This window comes from Pogona vitticeps, chromosome 1 (assembly GCF_051106095.1).
Source record: "Pogona vitticeps strain Pit_001003342236 chromosome 1, PviZW2.1, whole genome shotgun sequence".
Lineage (NCBI taxonomy): Eukaryota > Metazoa > Chordata > Lepidosauria > Squamata > Agamidae > Pogona > Pogona vitticeps.
In genome coordinates, this window is record NC_135783.1 from 75,999,026 (window position 1) to 76,021,220 (window position 22,195).

General features: G+C 44.0%; 1 protein-coding gene across 7 annotated transcripts in view; it reads right to left on the minus strand.

The window, feature by feature from the left end:
- Positions 1 to 21,799, minus strand: part of STXBP5 (syntaxin binding protein 5) — a 185,813-nt gene extending 164,014 nt beyond the window's left edge. For 3 of the 7 annotated variants that reach the window (XM_020810218.3, XM_072995589.2, XM_020809980.3), the window contains exons 1-2: positions 20,933 to 21,798; positions 19,339 to 19,436 (exon numbers count right to left, since the gene is read on the minus strand). In XM_020810218.3, coding sequence (XP_020665877.3) covers positions 19,339 to 19,436; positions 20,933 to 21,088 — 254 coding nt within the window. In that variant the 5' untranslated portion in view covers positions 21,089 to 21,798. Of the gene's footprint in view, positions 1 to 19,338; positions 19,437 to 20,932 lie in introns of all 7 variants that reach the window. The other 4 variants (XM_020809900.3, XM_020809829.3, XM_020810128.3 and 1 more) reach the window with 2 other exon arrangements.
- Positions 21,800 to 22,195: the final 396 nt, after the last annotated feature.

Here is a 22,195-nt window from a genome sequence, read left to right on the forward strand (position 1 = left end):
GCTCATACACATTAACAGACATTACCGGATTTCTATTCTGTCATTTTAGGATCTGACTTTGGCAAATGCTCTGGTGAAGGTAAAAATTAACACCTGATACAAGTGTTAATTTGACATTTGGGATCTGGCTTAGGCAAACATGCTGGTCAAAGTACAAATTAACACCTGGTGAATGTAACTGTTACTTTGTGAACAAAACTGAAAAACCACAATAAGACCTACTATGGTCCACTTAATATTACAACTGTAATAAAGAAAGCATTCTTCAAATTCACCAATGGGTATAATAACTTTAGCAATAATTTATGAACTGTTCCTTACTCTTATCATACAGAATAATTTAAGACTACCACATAGCCAACACACTTTTCCATCATAGGTGAAAACAAAATTAAAAAGGATTTTAAAAGCTAATTAAAAAAAACAAAAATGTGATGGCGTCTTAAAGACTGTTATTTTTAATGTGAGCTTTTGTGTACAAGTCTACTTCATCAGACATAATAAGAGAGAGCTATAATATGCAAATATGGCATCAAAATACAGAGATGGTTGGCTGGTTCCACCAACAATCAGCAAGCATTCTTCCAGCACAGAACTCCTCATCACAAAAAGAGAGCATAGAGAGCATAAACTGCATTTAAAGCCTGCTTGCACCAACAATCAGAAATCATTCTTCAAGCACAGAACTCCTCATCACAGAAAGAGAGCAGGGGGGAGGTAGAGACTTGAGTGTAAGCTGCATTTTAAAGCTTGCTTGCACCAACAATCAGCAAGCATTCTTCCAGATCAGAACTCCTCATCACAAAAAGAGAGCATGCGGGGGGGGGGGGGAGAGACATGAGTTTACACTCCATTTTAAAGCCTGCTTGCACCAACAATCAGCAACCATTATTCCAGTACAGCACTCTTCATTGCAAAAAGAGAGCATAGAAAGAGAGAAGACAATGGGGGGAGGGGGGAGACTTGAGTCTAAACTGCATTTTACAGCCTGCTTGCATCAATAATCACCAAGCATTCTTCCAGCACAGAACTCCTCGTCACAAAAAGAGAGCATAAAGAGAGAAGACAATTGGGGGGGAGGGGGAAGAGACTTGCATTTTAAACCCCATGAGTGAGCAAAAAACGTTTGGAAAAGCATTTCCGATTTTAAAGGCAAATGACTACGTACACTCCATTTTAGATCCCAGCAGCTAGCAAAAACCTTTCCGAAAAAATTTTCTCCCAAGATGCAAAAAAACCTGTAGTAAATGCAGTGTACTCACTCAGAACAGGCAGTCTCTCTGTTTTTAAAAAAATAAAGTCAAAAATTCAAAAATAAAAAGTCAAAAAAAAAAAAACAGGCCGTACAGTACAGTACTGTACCAGGCAGTACTGTACCAGGTAGCACAACGCAGTCCCAGGCAGTACGAAGTCTCTCTCCACACTCTCTAACCGCTGGGATGAGTGAGGTAACACACAAGCAGCCTCTTCGCTGGCCAACAGTTAACTGAAAGTTCAAAATGCGTGCTTTTCCCGCCTCTGCCGCTTTTTTTTCATTCATAAGTCAAAGCTCCGTTTGTAACTCAAAGCAATATTTAGCATCCGGAGCTGTTTGTAAGTTAAATTGCTTCTAGGTCAGGGCGTTCGTAAGTCAAGGCACTACTGTATACTTAAATCTGGTTCCTTGTAAATCAGTGGAAAGTGTAAATAAAATAATTGTCAAGTATACAGAAACACAAGTCCTGCTGTCCCAGCATGGCTTCTGCAAATTTAGGTTCTGTCTCAATAGCCTTTTAAACAAGTAGTCCAGCTGACACTGTTTCCATTTGACAAAGCCCCTCTCCAATGATCCTTAACAAATTTAGCAGTCATGAGAGGAAAAATAATTTTGCCTAGTAGAAACTAGTTAGAGAACAATAAGGAGAGAGCTGGAATAAGTTACCTTTTTTTTTTTACAACACAGGCCAGTGTTGACTACAGTGGTACATCGACTACAAAACTTAATCCATATTGGAACGATGTTCGTATATCGAAAATTTCGTAAGTCCAAGTACCATTTCCCATTGAAATGCATGGGAATGGAATTAATCCATTCCAGAATTTCAAAAGGCAAAAAAGCAGAGGGAAAGGGCTGGAAATTCCAATTTCCCGCCCTTTCTCTCTGCCTTTTTGGCTTCGAAGGTCTCAAAGGGCTTCCTCCAATGTCGGGGGGGGGGACCCTTTGAGACCTCTGAAGGTGCCCATCGTGGCGGTGGGGACCCCCAGGGAGGTCTCCCAAGGCTTGATCACCACCATGGGAGACCTCCCTGGGGGTCTCTGCCGCCATGATGGGTGCCTTCGGAGCTCCCAAAGGGCTTCCTCCAATGTCGTGCGGAAAGCCCTTTGAGAGCTCCAAAGGCAAAAAGGCAAGGAGAAAGGGCTGGAAATTCAAATTCCCTGCCCTTTCTCCCTGCCTTTTTGCAGGGAGCCATTTACGAACAGCTCCGTTGGCAAAAAATGGCATTGACGTGCGAACTGAGCCTCGACCTCATTTATAGGTCGAGCTCCATTCGCAAGTCGATGCCAATTTTTGCCAACGGAGCTGTTTGTAAATCAAAAAGTCCGTATCTAGGGACGTTCGGAAGTCAAGGGTTGACTGTACTTTATTGGGGTCACAGAATTAGGAATAGTGACTTTCTAAATTCTCCATAAATAACACAGGCGAAAATAAGTTGTTTAAGGTGGCAACAACAAAACAAAGATTGTGAAAAGCTCTAGGACATGCCCTCCACAAACTGGGCAACTGACATTAAAATACAGTGGTGCCCTGCGTAGCGACGTTAATCCATTCCAGGATTAACATCGCTATCCGGAAACATCGCTAAACGGAAAGAAAAACCCCATAGGAACGCATTCAACCCTGTTTAATGCGTTCCTAGGGGGCAAAAACTCACAGTTCAGTGAAGATCCTCCACAGGGGCAGCCATTTTCGCCGCCTTGGTAAGCAAGGAATCCATCCAGAAAACAGCGGGTGGCCATTTGGAACCGCCAATCAGCTGCCATTTTCCCCCAGCTGGCCGGCGGGCACTTCGGAAGGAGCGCAGGGGAGCCCTCCCCCATGCTCCTTCCGAAGCGCCGGCCAGCATTTTCCCCCAGCTGGCCAGCGGGCGCTTCAGAAGGAGCCTCCGGAGGAAGAGGAGGAGGTGAAGCGGGAGACGGGGAGCCAGGTGCCCGACCCTTTCCCTTCCCCTGCCGCCGCCCCGGGAGGAGCAAGCCGGCCAAAGCGCCGCTCGCCGCCGGCCCTGGGCTGAGCGCTCGCCGCCTCCTCCTTGGAGGAAGAGGAGGTGGAGCGGGAGAAGGTGAGCCCTCCCCCACAGTCCTTCCGAAGCCCCCACCGGTCAGCTGGGGGAAAAATGGGACCTATGGGAAAAAATCCCCATAGGGAGCATCGCAATGTGATCGCAAAATCCGCATCGCTATGCGGATTCGTCGTTAAATGGGGCGCTCGTTATGCGAGGCACCACTGTAGCTGATATGGTCCAATGTAAACAGATATGAAGTGGATGCTAAATTTAATGCTGGGCATAATTAGAAAAACAATAAAAAATTTAAGTGTCTATATCACTTGGCACTATATAAACCTATTGTGCAACCACATCATACAAGTAAATTTCTAGTCACTACTTCTGAAACAGAACATTGTTGAGCCAAAATGAGAGCTGAAAAAGAAAATCAAGTGGACAAAGAAGCTTCAGTAATTTCCACCTTGAGGGAAATTACAAAACTGAACTTTGAAAAAAGGTGAGTAAGGAGAGACATTTGAGGAATATGAAGCAATGAAATTTGGGACAGCAGATAAGGGGAAGCCTTTATATTTCTTTGACAACTCTGAAGTTGAAGCAGATAGATTGGAGATTCTAGCCCATTTGAGGAAATGATTCTTCACAGAGTGTAAACAGAACGACGGACTAAATTGGGGTATAATCTAATCCAGCACAACTGTTCTTTTGCTCTAAGCAACCAAAACAAAATTTGTGATTCAAATTACCTTGAAGATTTTATGCATTTCCAAGTGCAATACATTTTTTAAACAAATTAAAATTAATCTGAAGTTTCTACTTGCAGAAAAACAGTTTGTTTAAAATTATTGACAACACTAGTAAATAATTACATCACTATAAAGCTGGACACATTTGTATTATTTCAGATAACATATATTCCACCTTTGAAAAATTTCCCAGGGTATCTTACAAAAACAGTTGGGCCAAAAGAGAGTGGTGATCCACAGTAGCTACACCTAAGCCTGATACACACATCTTATAACTAGGATGATGCCATCATCCCATAAAAGTCATATTTAATTTACTTTAATCAGTCTTCCTATGTGATTGGATTCTTCTTGAATTGGTGACGGCTCCTTCATTTTGGTGGGAATGAGAGACGGAGGCAATTTGAACTGTTCAACAACTGTAACTTTATTCTCTTCTGCTTCTTTACTAGCAAGATCAAACGGGTCAAAACTGCTTAACTCAGGAATTATTCCATAACTCAGCATCTTTGATCCAGGGGTACACAGTCCATCTCTCACATCAGTGCTGGACCAAAACGTTCGCGATTGGTCATCAGCTGCATCGGGGTACTCCTCACGGCGCACAGCATTCCACAACATGGGTGTCTCGCCCAGCCCCCCCCTCCAGGGGCGGCGTGTTGCAGATAGGACCGTGTCGGATCACCTTCCTCCCTCCACCTTGGTTGCGGAGATACACCACGACAGTCCATTCTAAGGGGTTCACTACTCTTCTCTCACTCCTAAGGGAGGAGGGCTTTCCAAGGACAAAAGGAAGCCATAAAAAGCTTTGTAACCAGAAGAGGTGAACAGAAAGCTTTGAATTAAAGTAAAATAAATATTACTATCACTGGCTGATGGCATTATCCTAGTTGCTAGACATAAATTTATACCAATAGGATTTCAGCCAATAAATGCTTAAATAGGATGTACCTATCAGATGTGCTCTAAAAATATTAAACTGTGTAGGTGTATTAAAAAAGGCATTGTCAAGCGATTTCGTCGTTTAATGGCGTAAGCATCTCAGCATATGGAAAACTGATAGTTACAATATTTTTATACTCTGGAACAAACTTCCAATAAAGGTTTGCCAGGTACATTCCCTCTCAGTTTTTAAGATATTAGTTAAATCAGAATTATTTAAAGCTAATTTTTAGTAGTACTTATTACCTGAGATCTTCAAAGTTGTTTTATTTAAAGACATGTTTTGCTAGTTACAGTGGTTTTAGCCACCTTCTTTGGTGACTTGGGTAAGAAAATCCAAACAACAGCCCCAGGGGTGGAATTTGAAACCTACATTCCTGATTTGTGTTTGCAGCCTGCTTTTTATAAGTCATTTTTAAGAAGCAGACCTGGCATGGAGATCTGCCATCACTTTGGGAACTTTCACATGTTTCATTTTTATCCTTAAAAAGGATCCAAGGCATCTTACAACAGTGAAAGACAATATTTAAAGTTGAAGACAATAAGTATAGAATGGTGGTTAACATCATTAAAAGACAATATTTAAAGCTAAGAACAAAGAGTAAAGAGGCATCTTACATCATTAAAAGGAAATATTAAACTAAGAACAAAAGTATATAATTAAAAAAACAATGCCACACTGAGAAATGGAAAACACAACTAGTACGAAAAATCCAGTCAAAGTAATGCATAACCATCCATCTAAAAAAATCACACACAGGTTAGTTACAGTACTGTGAAAAGGCTTGCCCGAATGAAGACCAAGGTCTTTGCCTGCTTGCGGAAGGACAGCAAAGATGAGGCTAGCCTGGACTCCTGTGTGAGAGAGTTCCAAAGTCTGGAAGCAGTAACAGAGAAGGCCCTCTCCTATGCCCCCATCAGACGCACCTGTGAAGGTGGCAGGACCGAGAGAAAGGCCTCTCCTGATTATTTTAACAACTGACCTGGCTTATAATGGGAGACATGGTCTTTGAGATAGCTTGGACCCAGGACATTTAGGACTTTATAGGTTAAAACCAGCACTTTGAATTGTGCCCAGCAACTGATTGGCAGGTAATGCAGCTGCTATAACAGGGGGGTTATGTGCTCTAATACTGTAAAGGTATAACCTGATCTTGCTTCGGTAAGCCTAAGAGTGTATCACTGGCCAAAGGTCACACCATGACTAAAGATTTGAAACTAGATATACAACTCTAGTTGTATACTAATTACTGTATCAAATATTTCTATTCAAATACTTACTGGCTGATAATCTTTTTGTAAGTTTTGTTTTGTACATATATTAAATTAAATACATTAAATGTATTTACTGTAATTAAATACATAAAATTTATTAAATACATAAAATAAGATTACATTCTATTTAAGGCACTGCAAAATTTGCCACTTCAATTTTTTCTTGAAAACTCCCATCACTGATAACCAAGATGAGATCTCTGCATGGAATAAAACAAGACAGATCTGCTCGTTCCCACTGCACTAATACTAACCTCTTTGATCACTTGATGGCCAAGTAACTATCCTACAGCAATCTTCATAAAAATATTTTCTCACCAAAATTACTGAACCTTGGCAATTTTTTTTATATTGGAAGTAAAAGCACTAACCCATGACCTAGTGAAAAGCAACAGATAAATAGATGAGTTTAGTTGTCTTGTCTCCCCTGTGGTCTTTTTAAGATATTCCTTTGTTTATGTAAGGTACTCTCATGATTTAAGACTTATTTTTAACTCATCTCTTGAGCCTACTTCCAGCTTCTTTATTTTAGAAGGAACAGGCTCACATGACCTTTCTGTAATTGCTTAGCAAATTTATACAAAGAGGTGCTAGCTATAGGGACTTCTGTAAGCAAGGATTTGTCTGCATGAGCTCATTTGGGGTAGGCTGGTGTGAGTTAAATAGGGTTGCTTGAGGTTGGGCGGCAGTCGGGTGTAGCATTTGGTGCAATCATTGCATCCAAATGATATACATACTTCAATTTTATTTATTTATTTATTTGACTTCCATACCGCCCACCTGGCTGCCAAGGCCACTCTGGGTGGTTTATATATTAAACAAACAAGACAACAGGAATGATTCAAAGCAATAATCATAACAGTTATAAAGTCAAAATTAAATAAAAACAATCGACAAAATTCAAGCAATATTAATTAAAATAATATAAGAGCAAGATGGCAGGACTGATGATATAAGTGTTAAGACCAATCACTGTATTAAGATATTATGAGGTCCAGGAAGACCTTCTCAATTCTATTTGGTCCGGCTCCTTTAAGAAGGGAGGGGGTCCATCCTGATCCTTCCTGTTTCCTCCTGCTTCCAGAAGGAAGATTTCATGTTAAAAAAATCTAAAAGTGATACAGCTCATGGCTTCCTAATTGGTTAAAAAAAATTCTGCTTCCTTCCCCTGTTCATGGAGGAGTGGAGAAATGAAGTTTTTACTGTATAAGATGCTACTTTTTCCTAAAATCATTACACTAAAAATTGAGGGGCATCTTATACACGGAAGTAAGCTGAGAAGAGAACAAGACGGCCCATATCTTGCTTCTGTAAGCAGGCTTCCTTCAATCACGAGGCTTAGCTTCCTCCAATCAGGAGCCTTATGGAACTGACCTCAGCTGATGCTGAACAACCAACTGGAACACACCTCGCTGTAGGTGGAGCCTGTAGGCTCAGACGCAACAGGACCTCCTAATGTCAGAGCATTCTGAGCCCAGAGGTTGAATACTTAGAGCTAAGTTTTCTTAATTTTGGGGTTAGAAAAGTTTGGGGGGGGTGTCTTATAAACTTTATTCAGTATGTGTTCCCTATTTAGTATGATTTTATCACTGTGTCAGAAATCTCTTCTCTTGGGCCCTCCTGTCTCTACCCACTTCTGAGAGGAAGTTTTAAATGTCTTGTTTTGTTTTTTTCATAATGACACACACCATCAGCACTGCCACAGTTGCTTTTTTAAAGTCATTTACGCTCCGCTTCCATGGAGCAGAGAACTGTTTAATTTCTCTATATTTTCTTTCTTCTTAAGCCACTTCATGATATTGGCAAAATTGACATCAGAAAGCAAACGGATAGCCACAAGCTCACTTTGGTTTGTTTCCAGTGATCACACATGCTGGAAATAAATAAAAAAGTGATCCTATACACATACACAAAGTAGAAGCTTTTCAGCTTCAGGAACCCAGAAAGGTGAAAGTAGAGGTGCTCTGAGGATGGGCTGTTTTGCTTCAGCAATTACACTGTGTGATTGCCTGAAAAGAGTGAATCAGCCTGTTCTTGCAGCAGACCAAACAACAGGGCAAATACCCATCTGACTGCACCCCAAATGTACTCTTTCTAGCAGATTCCTCCTCCTGTACAAAAAAGGAATGATTTTCCTAAAGCAATAAATCCTGGTTTTATCCGTTTTCACCCAAAAGTTCAAGTATAGTTGTGCCTGTTTAACAACCATGAACTTAATATTGGTCTGATGTACTTTGAATTCACATCTTTGTTCCCCAGCAGGTATTTAATTAAGAATCTATTTCTTTTCCTCTTTTTTCTTTCTTCACACAGGAAGGAAAATGCTGTCTTTAGCACAGTACAGTTATTAAAGCACCATAAGGTACAGCAGTTAACTTTAGCAAATAAAACTACGCTAGGAGTCCACAACTTTTTTGGTTGTTAATAGCAAAAACAAAAAATGTACTGATCTGGACACTAATCTAGCACACAAAGGCAAAGTTCACAATACTCCTCCCCAGCTCCATATGAACTGAAAAAAGTGGAGTGAAAGCTTGAGAGACCATTTAAAAACTGAGAGATGCAAATGAGGTTTTTTTTCAGAATATAATTATATCCTAATACATTAATTTTAATATAATAATACATAATTATGGATGGAACTGTAAATCTGCCTCTACCAGAAAAAGATTAAGAAGGAAAAAATGTCAATACACTGAGTTAAATTTATTTTTCTGGGTGTGGAACAACCTTCCCTTCATGGCTCCTCCTCACTCAAAAAGCTTCCTGAGTGAAGAACCCCTTCCCCTCAATCCTAAATAAACATCTTCTTCACACCCCTACCTGGTTCTCCTCCCTCACCTTTTTGCCCTTCTTGCCTTTCTCCTCCATGACTCAGGAGCCTGGAAGCATCTCCCTGTTCAGGTCTCCTCTCCCTTCATAGTGCTGCCATTGTCGCAGCGGCCAAACAGGCAACTCAGGCAGAGCAAAAGGTGCCACTGCAGTGGCAGCAACAACTTTTCAATCCCGCTGCCATCTCAGGTATCAATTTTCCCAGCATGCACTATGTGCTCGTCTCATTCAAGTTTCTTTGAGCCAGGCCAATGTGGGGTCCGAAGGACTGACATCAGTCCTCCAAAGGAGGATGTGGAGGAGCAGAGAGAAATGAGCAAAAGCATCTCTTTCAAAGGGGGGGGAGTAATGCACATGCATAAAAGAAAAATCCACCCAAAGAGGTACACAAATAAGTAAGAACTCTAGGTTGCCTGTAATTTCAGTTCAGATTAAATTTATCTGTCAGTGGACCAAGAGGATTAAAATACAGTGGGGTCTTGACTTGAGAACTTAATCCGTATTGGAAGCCGGTTCTCAAGTCAAAAAGTCTGTAGGTCAAGTCTCCATTGACCTACAGTGCATTGAAAACCGATTAATCCCGTAACAGGCCGTTTTTGTTCCATTTTGGTTTTTTTCTGGTCTGTAAGTCAATTCTCAGGCTGCAAGTCAAACCTAAATTTTGCGGCCAGAGAAGTCTGTAACTCAAAAAGTCTGCAAGTCAAGCCGTCTGTAAGTCAAGGATCCACTGTAAAACAGCATTACACATACAGTCAAACCTCGATTTACGAATTTAATCCGTTACGGATTAACGTTCGTACATCGAAACGTTCGTATGTCGAACTATGCATTCCCATAGGAATGCATTGAAAACCCCTTAATCCATTCCAGCCAAAGAAAAAAATACCCCCCAAAAAAAGAAATAAAAATAAAACACTTGCAGTACCACGCTGGGACGGCAAGGCACACACATACAAAACAAAAACATCCAAAAATAAACATTTGAACAAGTCCCGCGCTGGGACTGCAAAAAAAAAAAAAAAAAAAAATCACAAAAAAACCCAACACCACAGAAACATACCCCCCCAGCCCAGACCTACCCTCCAAAACCCACCCAGAACAACTTTTTAAAAAGAAAAAACAGCAGTGCCTTACCGGTCCGAAGCCTCCCTACCAAAGCACCAGCACCCGGCCGCTTCTCCTTTCTCCTCTTGCGCAGCTGCCCAGGGCCTTTGGCGGTGCTTACTCATGAGTAGACCCACACCAGGTACGGGCAGGGAGTGCATCAGACTGGCGGCCCCCTGTAGTAATCATCACTTTCAGATGCCTCCTGGGGCTTGCCCAGCACCATCAGACACAGGGGAAAAGGGCGGGAAATTCAAAAATGGTGCTGGGCAAGCCTCTGAAAGCAGTGATCGCTGCGTGGGGGGACCTCCGCAGGGGAAGCCTTTGGAAGCTTGCCCAGCACCATTGGAGGACTGGCGGGGGTCCCCTGCAGCCACGATTGGCGCTTTCAGAGACTTCCGAAGGCTTGCCCAGCACCATTGGAGGACTGGCGGGGGTCCCCCCACGCAGCGATTGCCGCTTTCAGAGGTCCCCCACAAGTCCTCCGATGGTGCTGAGCAAGTCTCCGAATGGAAAAAGGCAGAGAGAAAGGGCGGGAAATTCAAAAATGGTGCTGGGCAAGCCCTGGGAGGCTGGGTTTTCAATTTCCCTCCCTTTTCCCTTGCCTTTTTCCATTTGTAAGTCGAGGCTCCATTCACAAATCGATACAAATGTTTGCAATCGGAGCCATTCGTAAGTGGAAATGTTCGTAGGTAGGGACGTTCATAGGTCAAGGTTTGACTGTACTATATTAAATATAAATATATTAAATTAATTGCAACTAAAAATAACTGTGGCAACCCACCAGAAAATACTTTGTGACCCCCTTGGGAGTCATGACTTCCAGGTTGGGAAACCGTGAATTAATAAAACACACAAGTATTTTTAGCTGGGAAAAATGTTAATCAATCAATGTTTTCCCTGAAAAAGATTATTATTCTGACCCAATTACATTAAGCAACTACTACTGAACATTTGAAGCCTACCAGAAGTGGCTTCCTACTTGTCCCTGGTGAAAGTCACTCCTCAGCAAGCTCTTTGCACAAAAATTTTCTATCAAACAGAGATATAGAAGAACTACTCATTCTTCTCTTTAAATAAGATTATGGTTTCCCAATTTCAAGGAAGCTTATGAGATGATCCACACTTTGAAATGCAGTTTGACAGTCTGTAGTTTATTTTTTCATGAAGAATGGGATGGCATGATTGTATTGCAAAGAAGAACGATTTCAGTCCTAAACATCCATAGGCATCCTTCAGTCTCAAGAGACTATGGTAACATGCTCTGAATCGAGGAGTGTCCTCTCCAGAACATGAAGCCCGGGTAAGGTAATGTGGAGGATAGGCTGTTACCCAAGCAGCAGATCCCCCCTCTCCACATTGCTGAAATGGTCCAATGGAAAGGCAAGAGCCAATACGACTGGTTCCAGCAACATCGCAGGAGTTGGCAGAATGACATGAACTGTCTTCGGGACTCCAGCTCCAGATTTTGCCTCTAGGTTAACTCCTGAAGCCTTTTCCATGAATGGATATAGCCACAAGGCAGTGGAGGTTTGAAATCGGAGTTTTCCTTCTCCTAGATGGGCTGCCTTCCATGGCTGACGAGCCCCACCTACCCGGCCTGCTCTTTAATAGTGCACAAGTACAATCCGATCCTTAAAACTTTCCAGACTCCCAGGCTTATGCAAATCTAATTGGCTTCCTATTTACCATATTGAGGCCAGATACAAAATTTGAGAATTTCGCGCACCGTTAGGCGTGTGGTCCTGGGACACGCTCTTTTAAAGCAGGAAGTCCCACCCCTAGGCCCCACCCCCAGGCCATGTGCTCAGGAGACAAAAAGAAACCCCAGGGAAAAAAACTCAGCAAGGCATCCATGCAAACAGACCAGGCCTTCGCCCTCAGCCCAGTTTCCTAGGGGAAAGGGTCCTAGGTCCTGGGACACGCTCTTTTAAAGCAGGAAGTCCCACCCCTAGGCCCCACCCCCAGGCCATGTGGTCAGGAGACAAAAAGAAAGCCCAGTAAAAAAAACTCAGCAAGGCATCCATGCAAACAGACCTGGCCTTCGCCCTCAGCCCAGCTTCCTAGGGAAAAGGGTCCTAGGTCCTGGGACACGCTCTTTTAAAGCAGGAAGTCCCACCCCTAGCCCCACCCCAAGGCCATGTGCTCAGGAGACAAAAAGAAAGCCCAGGAAAAAAAACTCAGCAAGGCATCCATGCAAACAGACCTGGCCTTCGCCCTCAGCCCAGCTTCCTAGGGAAAAGGGTCCTAGGTCCTGGGACACGCTCTTTTAAAGCAGGAAGTCCACCCCTAGGCCCCACCCCCAGGCCATGTGCTCAGGAGACAAAAAGAAAGCCCAGGAGAAAAAAACTCAGCAAGGCATCCATGCAAACAGACCTGGCCTTCGCCCTCAGCCCAGCTTCCTAGGGAGAAGGGTCCTAGGTCCTGGGACACGCTCTTTTAAAGCAGGAAGTCCCACCCCTAGGCCCCACCCCCAGGCCATGTGCTCAGGAGACAAAAAGAAAGCCCAGGAAAAAAAACTCAGCAAGGCATCCATGCAAACAGACCTGGCCTTCGCCCTCAGCCCAGCTTCCTAGGGAAAAGGGTCCTAGGTCCTGGGACACGCTCTTTTAAAGCAGAAAGTCCCACCCCTAGGCCCCACCCCCTGGCCATGTGCTCAGGAGACAAAAAGAAAGCCCAGGAAAAAAAAACTCAGCAAGGCATCCATGCAAACAGACCTGGCCTTCGCCCTCAGCCCGGCTTCCTAGGGAAAAGGGTCCTAGGTCCTGGGACACGCTCTTTTAAAGCAAAAGTCCCACCCCTAGGCCCCACCCCCAGGCCATGTGGTCAGGAGACAAAAAGAAAGCCCAGGAAAAAAACTCAGCAAGGCATCCATGCAAACAGACCTGGCCTTCGCCCTCAGCCCAGCTTCCTAGGGAAAAGGGTCCTAGGTCCTGGGACACGCTCTTTTAAAGCAAGAAGTCCCACCCCTAGGCCCCACCCCCAGGCCATGTGGTCAGGAGACAAAAAGAAAGCCCAGGAAAAAAAAACTCAGCAAGGCATCCATGCAAACAGACCTGGCCTTCGCCCTCAGCCCAGCTTCCTAGGGAAAAGGGTCCTAGGTCCTGGGACATGCTCTTTTAAAGCAGGAAGTCCCACCCCTAGGCCCCAACCCCAGGCCATGTGCTCAGGAGACAAAAAGAAAGCCCAGGAAAAAAAACTCAGCAAGGCATCCATGCAAACAGACCTGGCCTTCGCCCTCAGCCCAGCTTCCTAGGGAAAAGGGTCCTAGGTCCTGGGACACGCTCTTTTAAAACAGGAAGTCCCACCCCTAGGCGCCACCCCCAGGCCATGTGGTTAGGAGACATAAAGAAAGCCCAGGGGAAAAAAAACTCAGCAAGGCATCCATGCAAACAGACCTGGCCTTCGCCCTCAGCCCAGCTTCCTAGGGAAAAGGGTCCTAGGTCCTGGGACACGCTCTTTTAAAGCAGGAAGTCCCACCCCTAGGCCCCACCCCCTGGCCATGTGCTCAGGAGACAAAAAGAAAGCCCAGGAAAAAAAAGTCAGCAAGGCATCCATGCAAACAGACCTGGCCTTCGCCCTCAGCCCAGCTTCCTAGGGAAAAGGGTCCTAGGTCCTGGGACACGCTCTTTTAAAGCAGGAAGTCCCAACCCTAGGCCCCACCCCCAGGCCATGTGCTCAGGAGACAAAAAGAAAGCCCAGGAAAAAAACTCAGCAAGGCATCCATGCAAACAGACCTGGCCTTCGCCCTCAGCCCAGCTTCCTAGGGAAAAGGGTCCTAGGTCCTGGGACACGCTCTTTTAAAACAGGAAGTCCCACCCCTAGGCCCCACCCCCAGGCCATGTGGTTAGGAGACATAAAGAAAGCCCAGGGGGAAAAAAACTCAGCAAGGCATCCATGCAAACAGACCTGGCCTTCGCCCTCAGCCCAGCTTCCTAGGGGAAAGGGTCCTAGGTCCTGGGACACGCTCTTTTAAAACAGGAAGTCCCACCCCTAGGCCCCACCCCCAGGCCATGTGGTTAGGAGACATAAAGAAAGCCCAGGGGGAAAAAAACTCAGCAAGGCATCCATGCAAACAGACCTGGCCTTCGCCCTCAGCCCAGCTTCCTAGGGGAAAGGGTCCTAGGTCCTGGGACACGCTCTTTTAAAGCAGGAAGTCCCAACCCTAGGCCCCACCCCCTGGCCATGTGCTCAGGAGACAAAAAGAAAGCCCAGGAAAAAAAACTCAGCAAGGCATCCATGCAAACAGACCTGGCCTTCGCCCTCAGCCCAGCTTCCTAGGGAAAAGGGTCCTAGGTCCTGGGACACGCTCTTTTAAAGCAGAAAGTCCCACCCCTAGGCCCCACCCCCAGGCCATGTGGTCAGGAGACAAAAAGAAAGCCCAGGTAAAAAACTCAGCAAGGCATCCATGCAAACAGACCTGGCCTTCGCCCTCAGCCCAGCTTCCTAGGGAAAAGGGTCCTAGGTCCTGGGACACGCTCTTTTAAAGCAGGAAGTCCCACCCCTAGGCCCCACCCCCAGGCCATGTGCTCAGGAGACATAAAGAAAGCCCAGGGAAAAAAACTCAGCAAGGCATCCATGCAAACAGACCTGGCCTTCGCCCTCAGCCCAGCTTCCTAGGGAAAAGGGTCCTTAGTCCTGGGACGCGCTCTTTTAAAGCAGGAAGTCCCACCCCTAGGCCCCACCCCCAGGCCATGTGCTCAGGAGACAAAAAGAAAGCCCAGGAAAAAAACTCAGCAAGGCATCCATGCAAACAGACCTGGCCTTCGCCCTCAGCCCAGCTTCCTAGGGAAAAGGGTCCTAGGTCCTGGGACACGCTCTTTTAAAGCAGGAAGTCCCACCCCTAGGCCCTACCCCCAGGCCATGTGCTCAGGAGACAAAAAGAAAGCCCAGGGAAAAAAAACTCAGCAAGGCATCCATGCAAACAGACCTGGCCTTTGCCCTCAGCCCGGCTTCCTAGGGAAAAGGGTCCTAGGTCCTGGGACACGCTCTTTTAAAGCAGGAAGTCCCACCCCTAGGCCCCACCCCCAGGCCATGTGGTCAGGAGACAAAAAGAAAGCCCAGGAAAAAAAACTCAGCAAGGCATCCATGCAAACAGACCTGGCCTTCGCCCTCAGCCCAGCTTCCTAGGGAAAAAAGGCGACAGAACACTACTGGTATTTGTATAAGGTTGCATAACTTGCCACAACTCATTGCAGCTAACTGACAAGATACTTGAACAGGAGCCAGTTGCACTCAAAACTGCACCTCAACATCTTCCCATTTAGCTACAATGGGCCGTAGCAAGTTGCACAAACTTTATACAAGTAGCAACAGGATTCTGGCCAATATGTCAGAGGGAGTCTGAGAATATCTATCTATCTATCTATCTATCTATCTATCTATCTATCTATCTATCTATCTATCTATCTATCTATCTATCTATCTATCTATCTATCTATCTATCTATCTATCTATCACCCCAAGAAAGACGGGGGGGTCAGCTCATTTGGAATGCGGTGTTGGAGGTGAGCCTTATAGATGCCACAGATCACCAGAAAGGGTGGGTGCTCTATCAAGCCAAGTCTGAACAATAACTATAGCAAAAATGAGTAAATGTGAGGCTATCCTACCTTGCAAATATAATGACAGTACAGAACTGGCTGGAAAAGGCAACATCACTGGGAAAAGTGGTGTGGGGGCAACGATTCTGAAAAAGTTAGCTAAGAGTGTCTTACAGAATGCTGATTTGTTCTGCCAGCACAAGATTACTGCTGCACTCTTGTAACTACTGAATCAATTATCAGTGCTGAAACACAGTTGTGAGATGGCCAGTAGAAATGTTTACACTGAAATTGAAACAGCATCACTAGGAAGTACATCCAGCAAGTAAGTTCACAAACCCTCAGATACATCAGCCAGAGCTCAATGGGAGACAACCACTAACAGAACCAGTCTCCTCTTCCTATTTCAGGTACCAATGCATCTAAAAAACCCCTAGAGTCAGTTTTAGAGTGGTAATGAAGATTGCAAAGGGTGGAAAGTTGCACCATACTGATGCTACAGCACAAGTGCAATGTTGGTATCTGCAAAAATGCCTGCTGAGTTAAGAGGTATCTCTCCACAAACTGAGGAAAGGTTCTCAATCATTAAAGGAAAAAGCAGTTGAAAACTGATAGCACTCAGCATGCCTGTAGCTCTGAGGCATCTATGGCAACTCAGTTACTTCTTCCTCTGGCCATACTTCATCCTAAAACATATTGGCCATTGATCTCGCTGGCCTACACTTACTTTTCCTATTCACTTGTTCATTCCCTAGCAGAGAATGGGGAGTCCTTTAATGCTCCATTTAAGTTCTCCACCTTACATATCTCTCATTCAACTATGCTGCCCATCCTCATCACACTTAGGCTACCCAGCGCAAAATTCTTGGCCATAGGCCTGAGATTTGAAATGTACAGCATAGAAAAATACAGTGCACAGCAAGAAGAGGAGGTTTTTATCTCACTACACAAAGACCATCTCCAGCAAATTCCATGCTTGGTAGAGAATGGAATAAAACTTCACTAATACAAAGCAGTTAACTACTGTATATGCGATATGCAACTACCCTTCTTTCTGTGCTCTGAGCTATTCATTTGGAAGTTGTCTAATTAAAGTGTATTTTTTAATGCTAAGGAAGCAATTTGTTGCTCAACACAATTTATCTACTCTAAGGGTTTAAAAAGATCCAGTTTAAAGTGCTCCCACTTTAGGGGCATAGATAATAAATTAGGAAAAGGGTGATGGCCATACAGGCAAGTAGGTCCTTCTGTCATTATTGCAAAAATTCATTTTTTAAAAACAGATATGACAACAACTGTCTGCATTATTCTTTTCCATATACATAATGCTCACCAACATTGGTAGAAGCTACTGAAAATTGCCAATACTCACTGTTGAGAACAACCAGCTTCAACAATACGCCACAGATTAAAAATCTGAGTGGCATTTGAAAATCTAGTCTTCCATCATGGATGTGGATTTCAAGACCCAACAGAATAACCACCTACTAGCAAGCTGATTATTCTCTTACCACATTTTCCCTCCAAGAACTAATTTGCACTAACTCACCCCCAATTGTTAAACACCCACCACCAGTTGTATTGCCTTGAAGATATTCTTTCACAATACCCTTCCTTACTACTTGCCCTACTCCACCCTGTACCACCAGCCTTCACACAATGACCCACCCTCTTATCAGGGTCTGTCACTGTGTGGACCCTGATACTCACCTTTAAAAGCAAGAGCTTTTAGTAAGACTTTCCTTTTAAGCACTTTCTTCTTATGCAAATACAACTACTTCCAAAGTAAAAAAGGAAACACTGCACATTCCTTGTGAAAAGGAACCATTTAACAAGCCAAAACTATTGGGTTTGCTCAAAGAGAAGTAGCTCTAACAGGGGAAAAGCTCCCATAAAACTTGCAACTGAAGACACAAAGTTTTAGAGTGTATTCTTTATTTTAGATGTGCAGTCTGATTCTACTGACGCTTACTCAGAAGTTTATTTTGCAGTTTTAAAAAGCTGTTTCTCAAAGAAAAATCATTTATTTATTAACAAATAACAAAGTTTCACGAATTTTAATAGAACTTTATTTCAGTTCAATGTGGACAGGATTGCGGCCTTTAACATTTTAGGTGTTGTCACAGCTGAACAGATCTGCTGTGTTTTTCACTCCAAATGAATTACTTTTGTTTATGTGTCCACAAGTACTGAATAAACACTACTGTTTTTATTAACAATTCTGTCTACTCAAACCATTTACATGAGCCAGCTACTCCTTCTGCTCCTCATTTTTTCCATTAGTGCATAAGATATACAGTCAGTTAACATTTCTAAATCCCTTACTGTTAATATGCTAAACATCACTGCTATCAATTTTTAAAATAAAAATACTATTTCATCAATACTAATAATAAACTCATAAAATACATAGCATGTTTCCCCAAAAATAAGACAGGGTCTTATATTAATTTTTGCTCGAAAAATGCATTAGGGCTTATTTTCAGGGGATGTTTTATTTTACAGTCATGTCATTGTCTGGTTGCTGCACAATACTGCACAGTGGTGAAGGGTGGGGTTTCACTTAACTGGGGCTCATTTTTGGGGTAGGTCTTATATTACAAGCATCCTGAAAAATCATACTAGGGCTTATTTTCAGGTTAGATCCCATTTTCGGGGAAACAATCATTTATAATCTCTCAAAATTTAACTATAAAGAAACTGAGCTTAATATTTGTCCTTTTTTTGTTTAAATCTAGATAATCAACATTAACTACCAAATCGTTTACAATAGAAATTGCACCAAGACAAGATGCATTCCTTATGTACAATGTGCATTCAAAATTATAATAAAATACTACCTCTTTTCAAACACAAGATAAATCAGAACTATTTTTCCAGTTATAATGGGGAAGGCGACTGTTGTACAGAATCTATATATTTCCCACTATGGCCGCTATTTATTTTTTAAAAAACGAGAACCAACCAAAACATTATAGATGAATAACAGGCCATGAAAACTGTATTCAGTTTTCTGGATTGCAAGCAAGACATGGTCTAGAATTACTGATAACTTTCAAACTTCAGTAAGAATTTGATTCTGAACAGTTTCACTTTGGCAGCAACAAAATGGTACATACACCCAACAGATACACTCTTTATACTGTACTGCCAAAATGTAAAACGTAACAGGTAACCATGAGTGTGGTTTTTTTATGCAGACAATGGCATTTAATTTCTGGTATTTGAGATTTTGTGCTCAAGAAAGCTTATTTCTATATGAATATTTTTGTACAAAACTCTGGATCTCTTGGTTTCAGTAAAAAACAAAAAACCAAAAGTAGTAATACATACTATCAGCCTGAAGTCTACCCACTCAAAGTTTACAATACAGATTTAACTTTATTATACATTATAAACAGACCAAACTTTTAAAGCAGCATGGTTTCCCAGAAAAAAAACTGACAACGTATTGATTTCAATATGTGTATACTCACATCAGTTAGACAGAAGTAAATTCAAAAGAATACCCACACATGGACAATCAAATGCATACCTGACTTGGAGAGTATTTTGTCACAGTAACTTCAGTAATACAGAGTACACAAGAGCAATCTTCTTGGTAATTTTCTTTTTTAGAACACAGTAAAAGGATACAGCCTTAAAGCTCCAGTTTGTGTCCCAACAGCAAGGATCTTCTGAACAGGATCAAAAGCCAAGGCTGAAGGCTGATAGGGGAAACCATGGCGTACAGTCTGTGAAATCAGAGCAGTGAAGCAATGGTGAATCAGGCAGCAGAATAAAAACAGAAAAGTAAACATATTGCAAAGTGACTTCACCTTATTTCACTTAAAAAACACAAATGTTTAGGAATATAGATCTAAATAGATATTTACCAAAGGGAAAATGTGTACACTATACTCAGCTCTAATAAAAATGGAGACAGAAAAAGGAAACATCATTCTGATCCTTATGTACATGTACAGAATACAATCCGCCATTCACATCTCATCTTTATTACATTCCTAGTCTAATTTGTAATCCTTCTAATAAACAGCTGTGGTTAGAATATTTGTACTAATCTAACATTGTCTCAGAGAAATATGATGATGTAGTCAGTCCTGTAAATTAAATGACCACTAATTATTAAAACAGCTCTTTAGAGAGCCATTGTGATTTCTCAGAAGCAGGCCTTAAATGACACAAACTTACTACTCTGAACTAGATGTCAAGAGACCTCTTATACACACACACACACACAGAGAGAGAGAGAGAGAGAGAGAAATTTCTGCCTCTATGAACTGCAATAGCAGACCATGCCCTCCTCTGCATGTTCAGCTGAGACAGGTTTACAAAAATAAACCTGTCTCAGCTGAACATTTTGTGACAATGACAAGCATGTTTCAAAGAAAATCCGCACATATACAAAACCATTTTGATGAAATATAAGTTTCATATCTGAACATAGTTAGTCCAATGGGTGTGAGGGTATGGAGGGGGGAAAACACAATTCATGTAACAGATGTTGAAGAATGTTTTCTTTATTGTCAGGATCAGCCCCACTGTTCAAGAAAAATATTCAATCAACAAGCAAGCCAAACTACAACAGCTTAGGCCACAGGTGTTGGAAAGGTAGAGAGGATGAGCATTAACACTCTCATCATTTTGTGTTTCAGTTTAGCACAGCTGGTGAATTAATCTGCTGCATCATCATTTTGGTATTCAGATGCCAACTACATTATCTGCACCTCATCTGAATAGAAATATTATCACTAACTCTTCCACCCACCCACTCCATCCTAAAATTTAAAGGGACATTCACAATATCTGTTCACTGAACAGAATCTGATAAAGTATTTAAATGATTACACAAAACCTGTACTGCCAATAATGCAGAGAATTTGGCACCCTGTCCTTTCATCCTGCCAACTAGACATTCTATCCGAGCAGCACTGATTGGACCTTTCTCCCTGGGCCGAAGTTACCTCAAATATACTCATGCATATATAGGAACAACCTAAATTGCAACTCGGTAGATTGTCACTGAAGCAGGAAGATGCTTCTTAAATTGGAAGGGCCATCAAGGCATATCCCACGCCTGTACCCCCTCCCCCATTTTTTTAATGTAAATTGACAGCTTTAGAAGCACAGGAGTCCACAGCCTGCAGAACTCATCATGGCTACATCATCCGTCCCTCCCTCCCTCCCCCCCATTTCTTCCCAACCGGTTGTTAAGGGCTGCAGCATTCACCTTGCAGAGCTGAAAGTGCTCGGACTGTAGGGTCTCCTGGATGTCATTCTCCCGCGTTGCAGTCTGCTGTTGTTGCGAGGAGGAGGTAGCCGAAGAGGAGGAAGACGAGCCCGCTGTCAGGCCGTCCAACACCTTCCTGATGTTAAATTTCCTCATGGTCTTATCGGCGACGCACCCTGTTCTTCTCCCCCCTCCTCCTCCTCCTCTCCCTCCTCCCCCTCTCCACCCCCCTCTTGCCGTGGCTCCTACTCCCGCCTTCACACACACCTCATACAAACCACGGCAGAGAAAAGCTGGGGAAGGAAAAAGGCGGGCGGGCGGGCAGGTTCCAAAAAAATAACAAGCCTCTCTTTTTCCCACCCTCCCTTCATCCAACGATCATCACCATGATTTGCCTTGGGTGAGGAAGGGAGCGCAGAGAGGGGTAAACAAGACTTCCAGAAGCAGCCACAAACGGAGCGAGCAGAGCAGACACCCTTATCAGGTAGGGGAGGGAGTGGACCTGGTCGAGGAAGAGGCTCACAGGAAGGGAGAGGACGAAGTAAATAAATACAGGGCGAGATTAACGCAGCAGCACCGCTTCCTCCTCCTCCTCCTGCTGCTGCTGCTGCTGCTGCAGACGCGCACACTCGCAGGCCAGCTAGCAAACGAAGCCGGGGCTCCTCTGAGGCAACCGCACCGCTTCGCGCCCCCACCCCTACCCTTTCCTGGAGACTCCTGGCAGGCCTCTGAGGCAACCGTTGCTGGCAGGCTGTTCCTTCCCTGCCACACTGCGCCGCCTCGTCCAAGCCCTCAACGCGAGCCCTCCTCGCCACCCAGTCAGGCCTTTCTCTCTCTCTCTCTCTCTCTCTCCCACCCACCTCCCTCCCCCGGCGAGTCTTTCAAGCGGGCAGAGCCGGCGTCTCCCTCTCCGGCTTCCTTTTTTTTTTTCCCCTTCCCTCCCCCCTCCGCTCATGCAAGGCGAGAAGTGACAGCGGCGGCGACGACAGCCTCAGCTTTCCACCCCTTCTCCCTCCTGCCGGTCTCGCAGAGGGGGAGCTGCTGCCGCTGCTGTCATCCCGCCATGTGGCCCCCACTCCACTCCTCCTCCTTCCCCCTTCCCCTCAGGCGCCGCTGCAACTGCCGCACGAAGGGAAGCTGCCAATACAATAAGGGCGGCTACTACAGTATTCCGGATGACGGACTCCCTTCGCCCTCCTCAGTGCGATTCTTGGCCCGGCAGCGTCCCCCACGGCGCTTGGCGGCGGCGGCGGCACGAGCGCC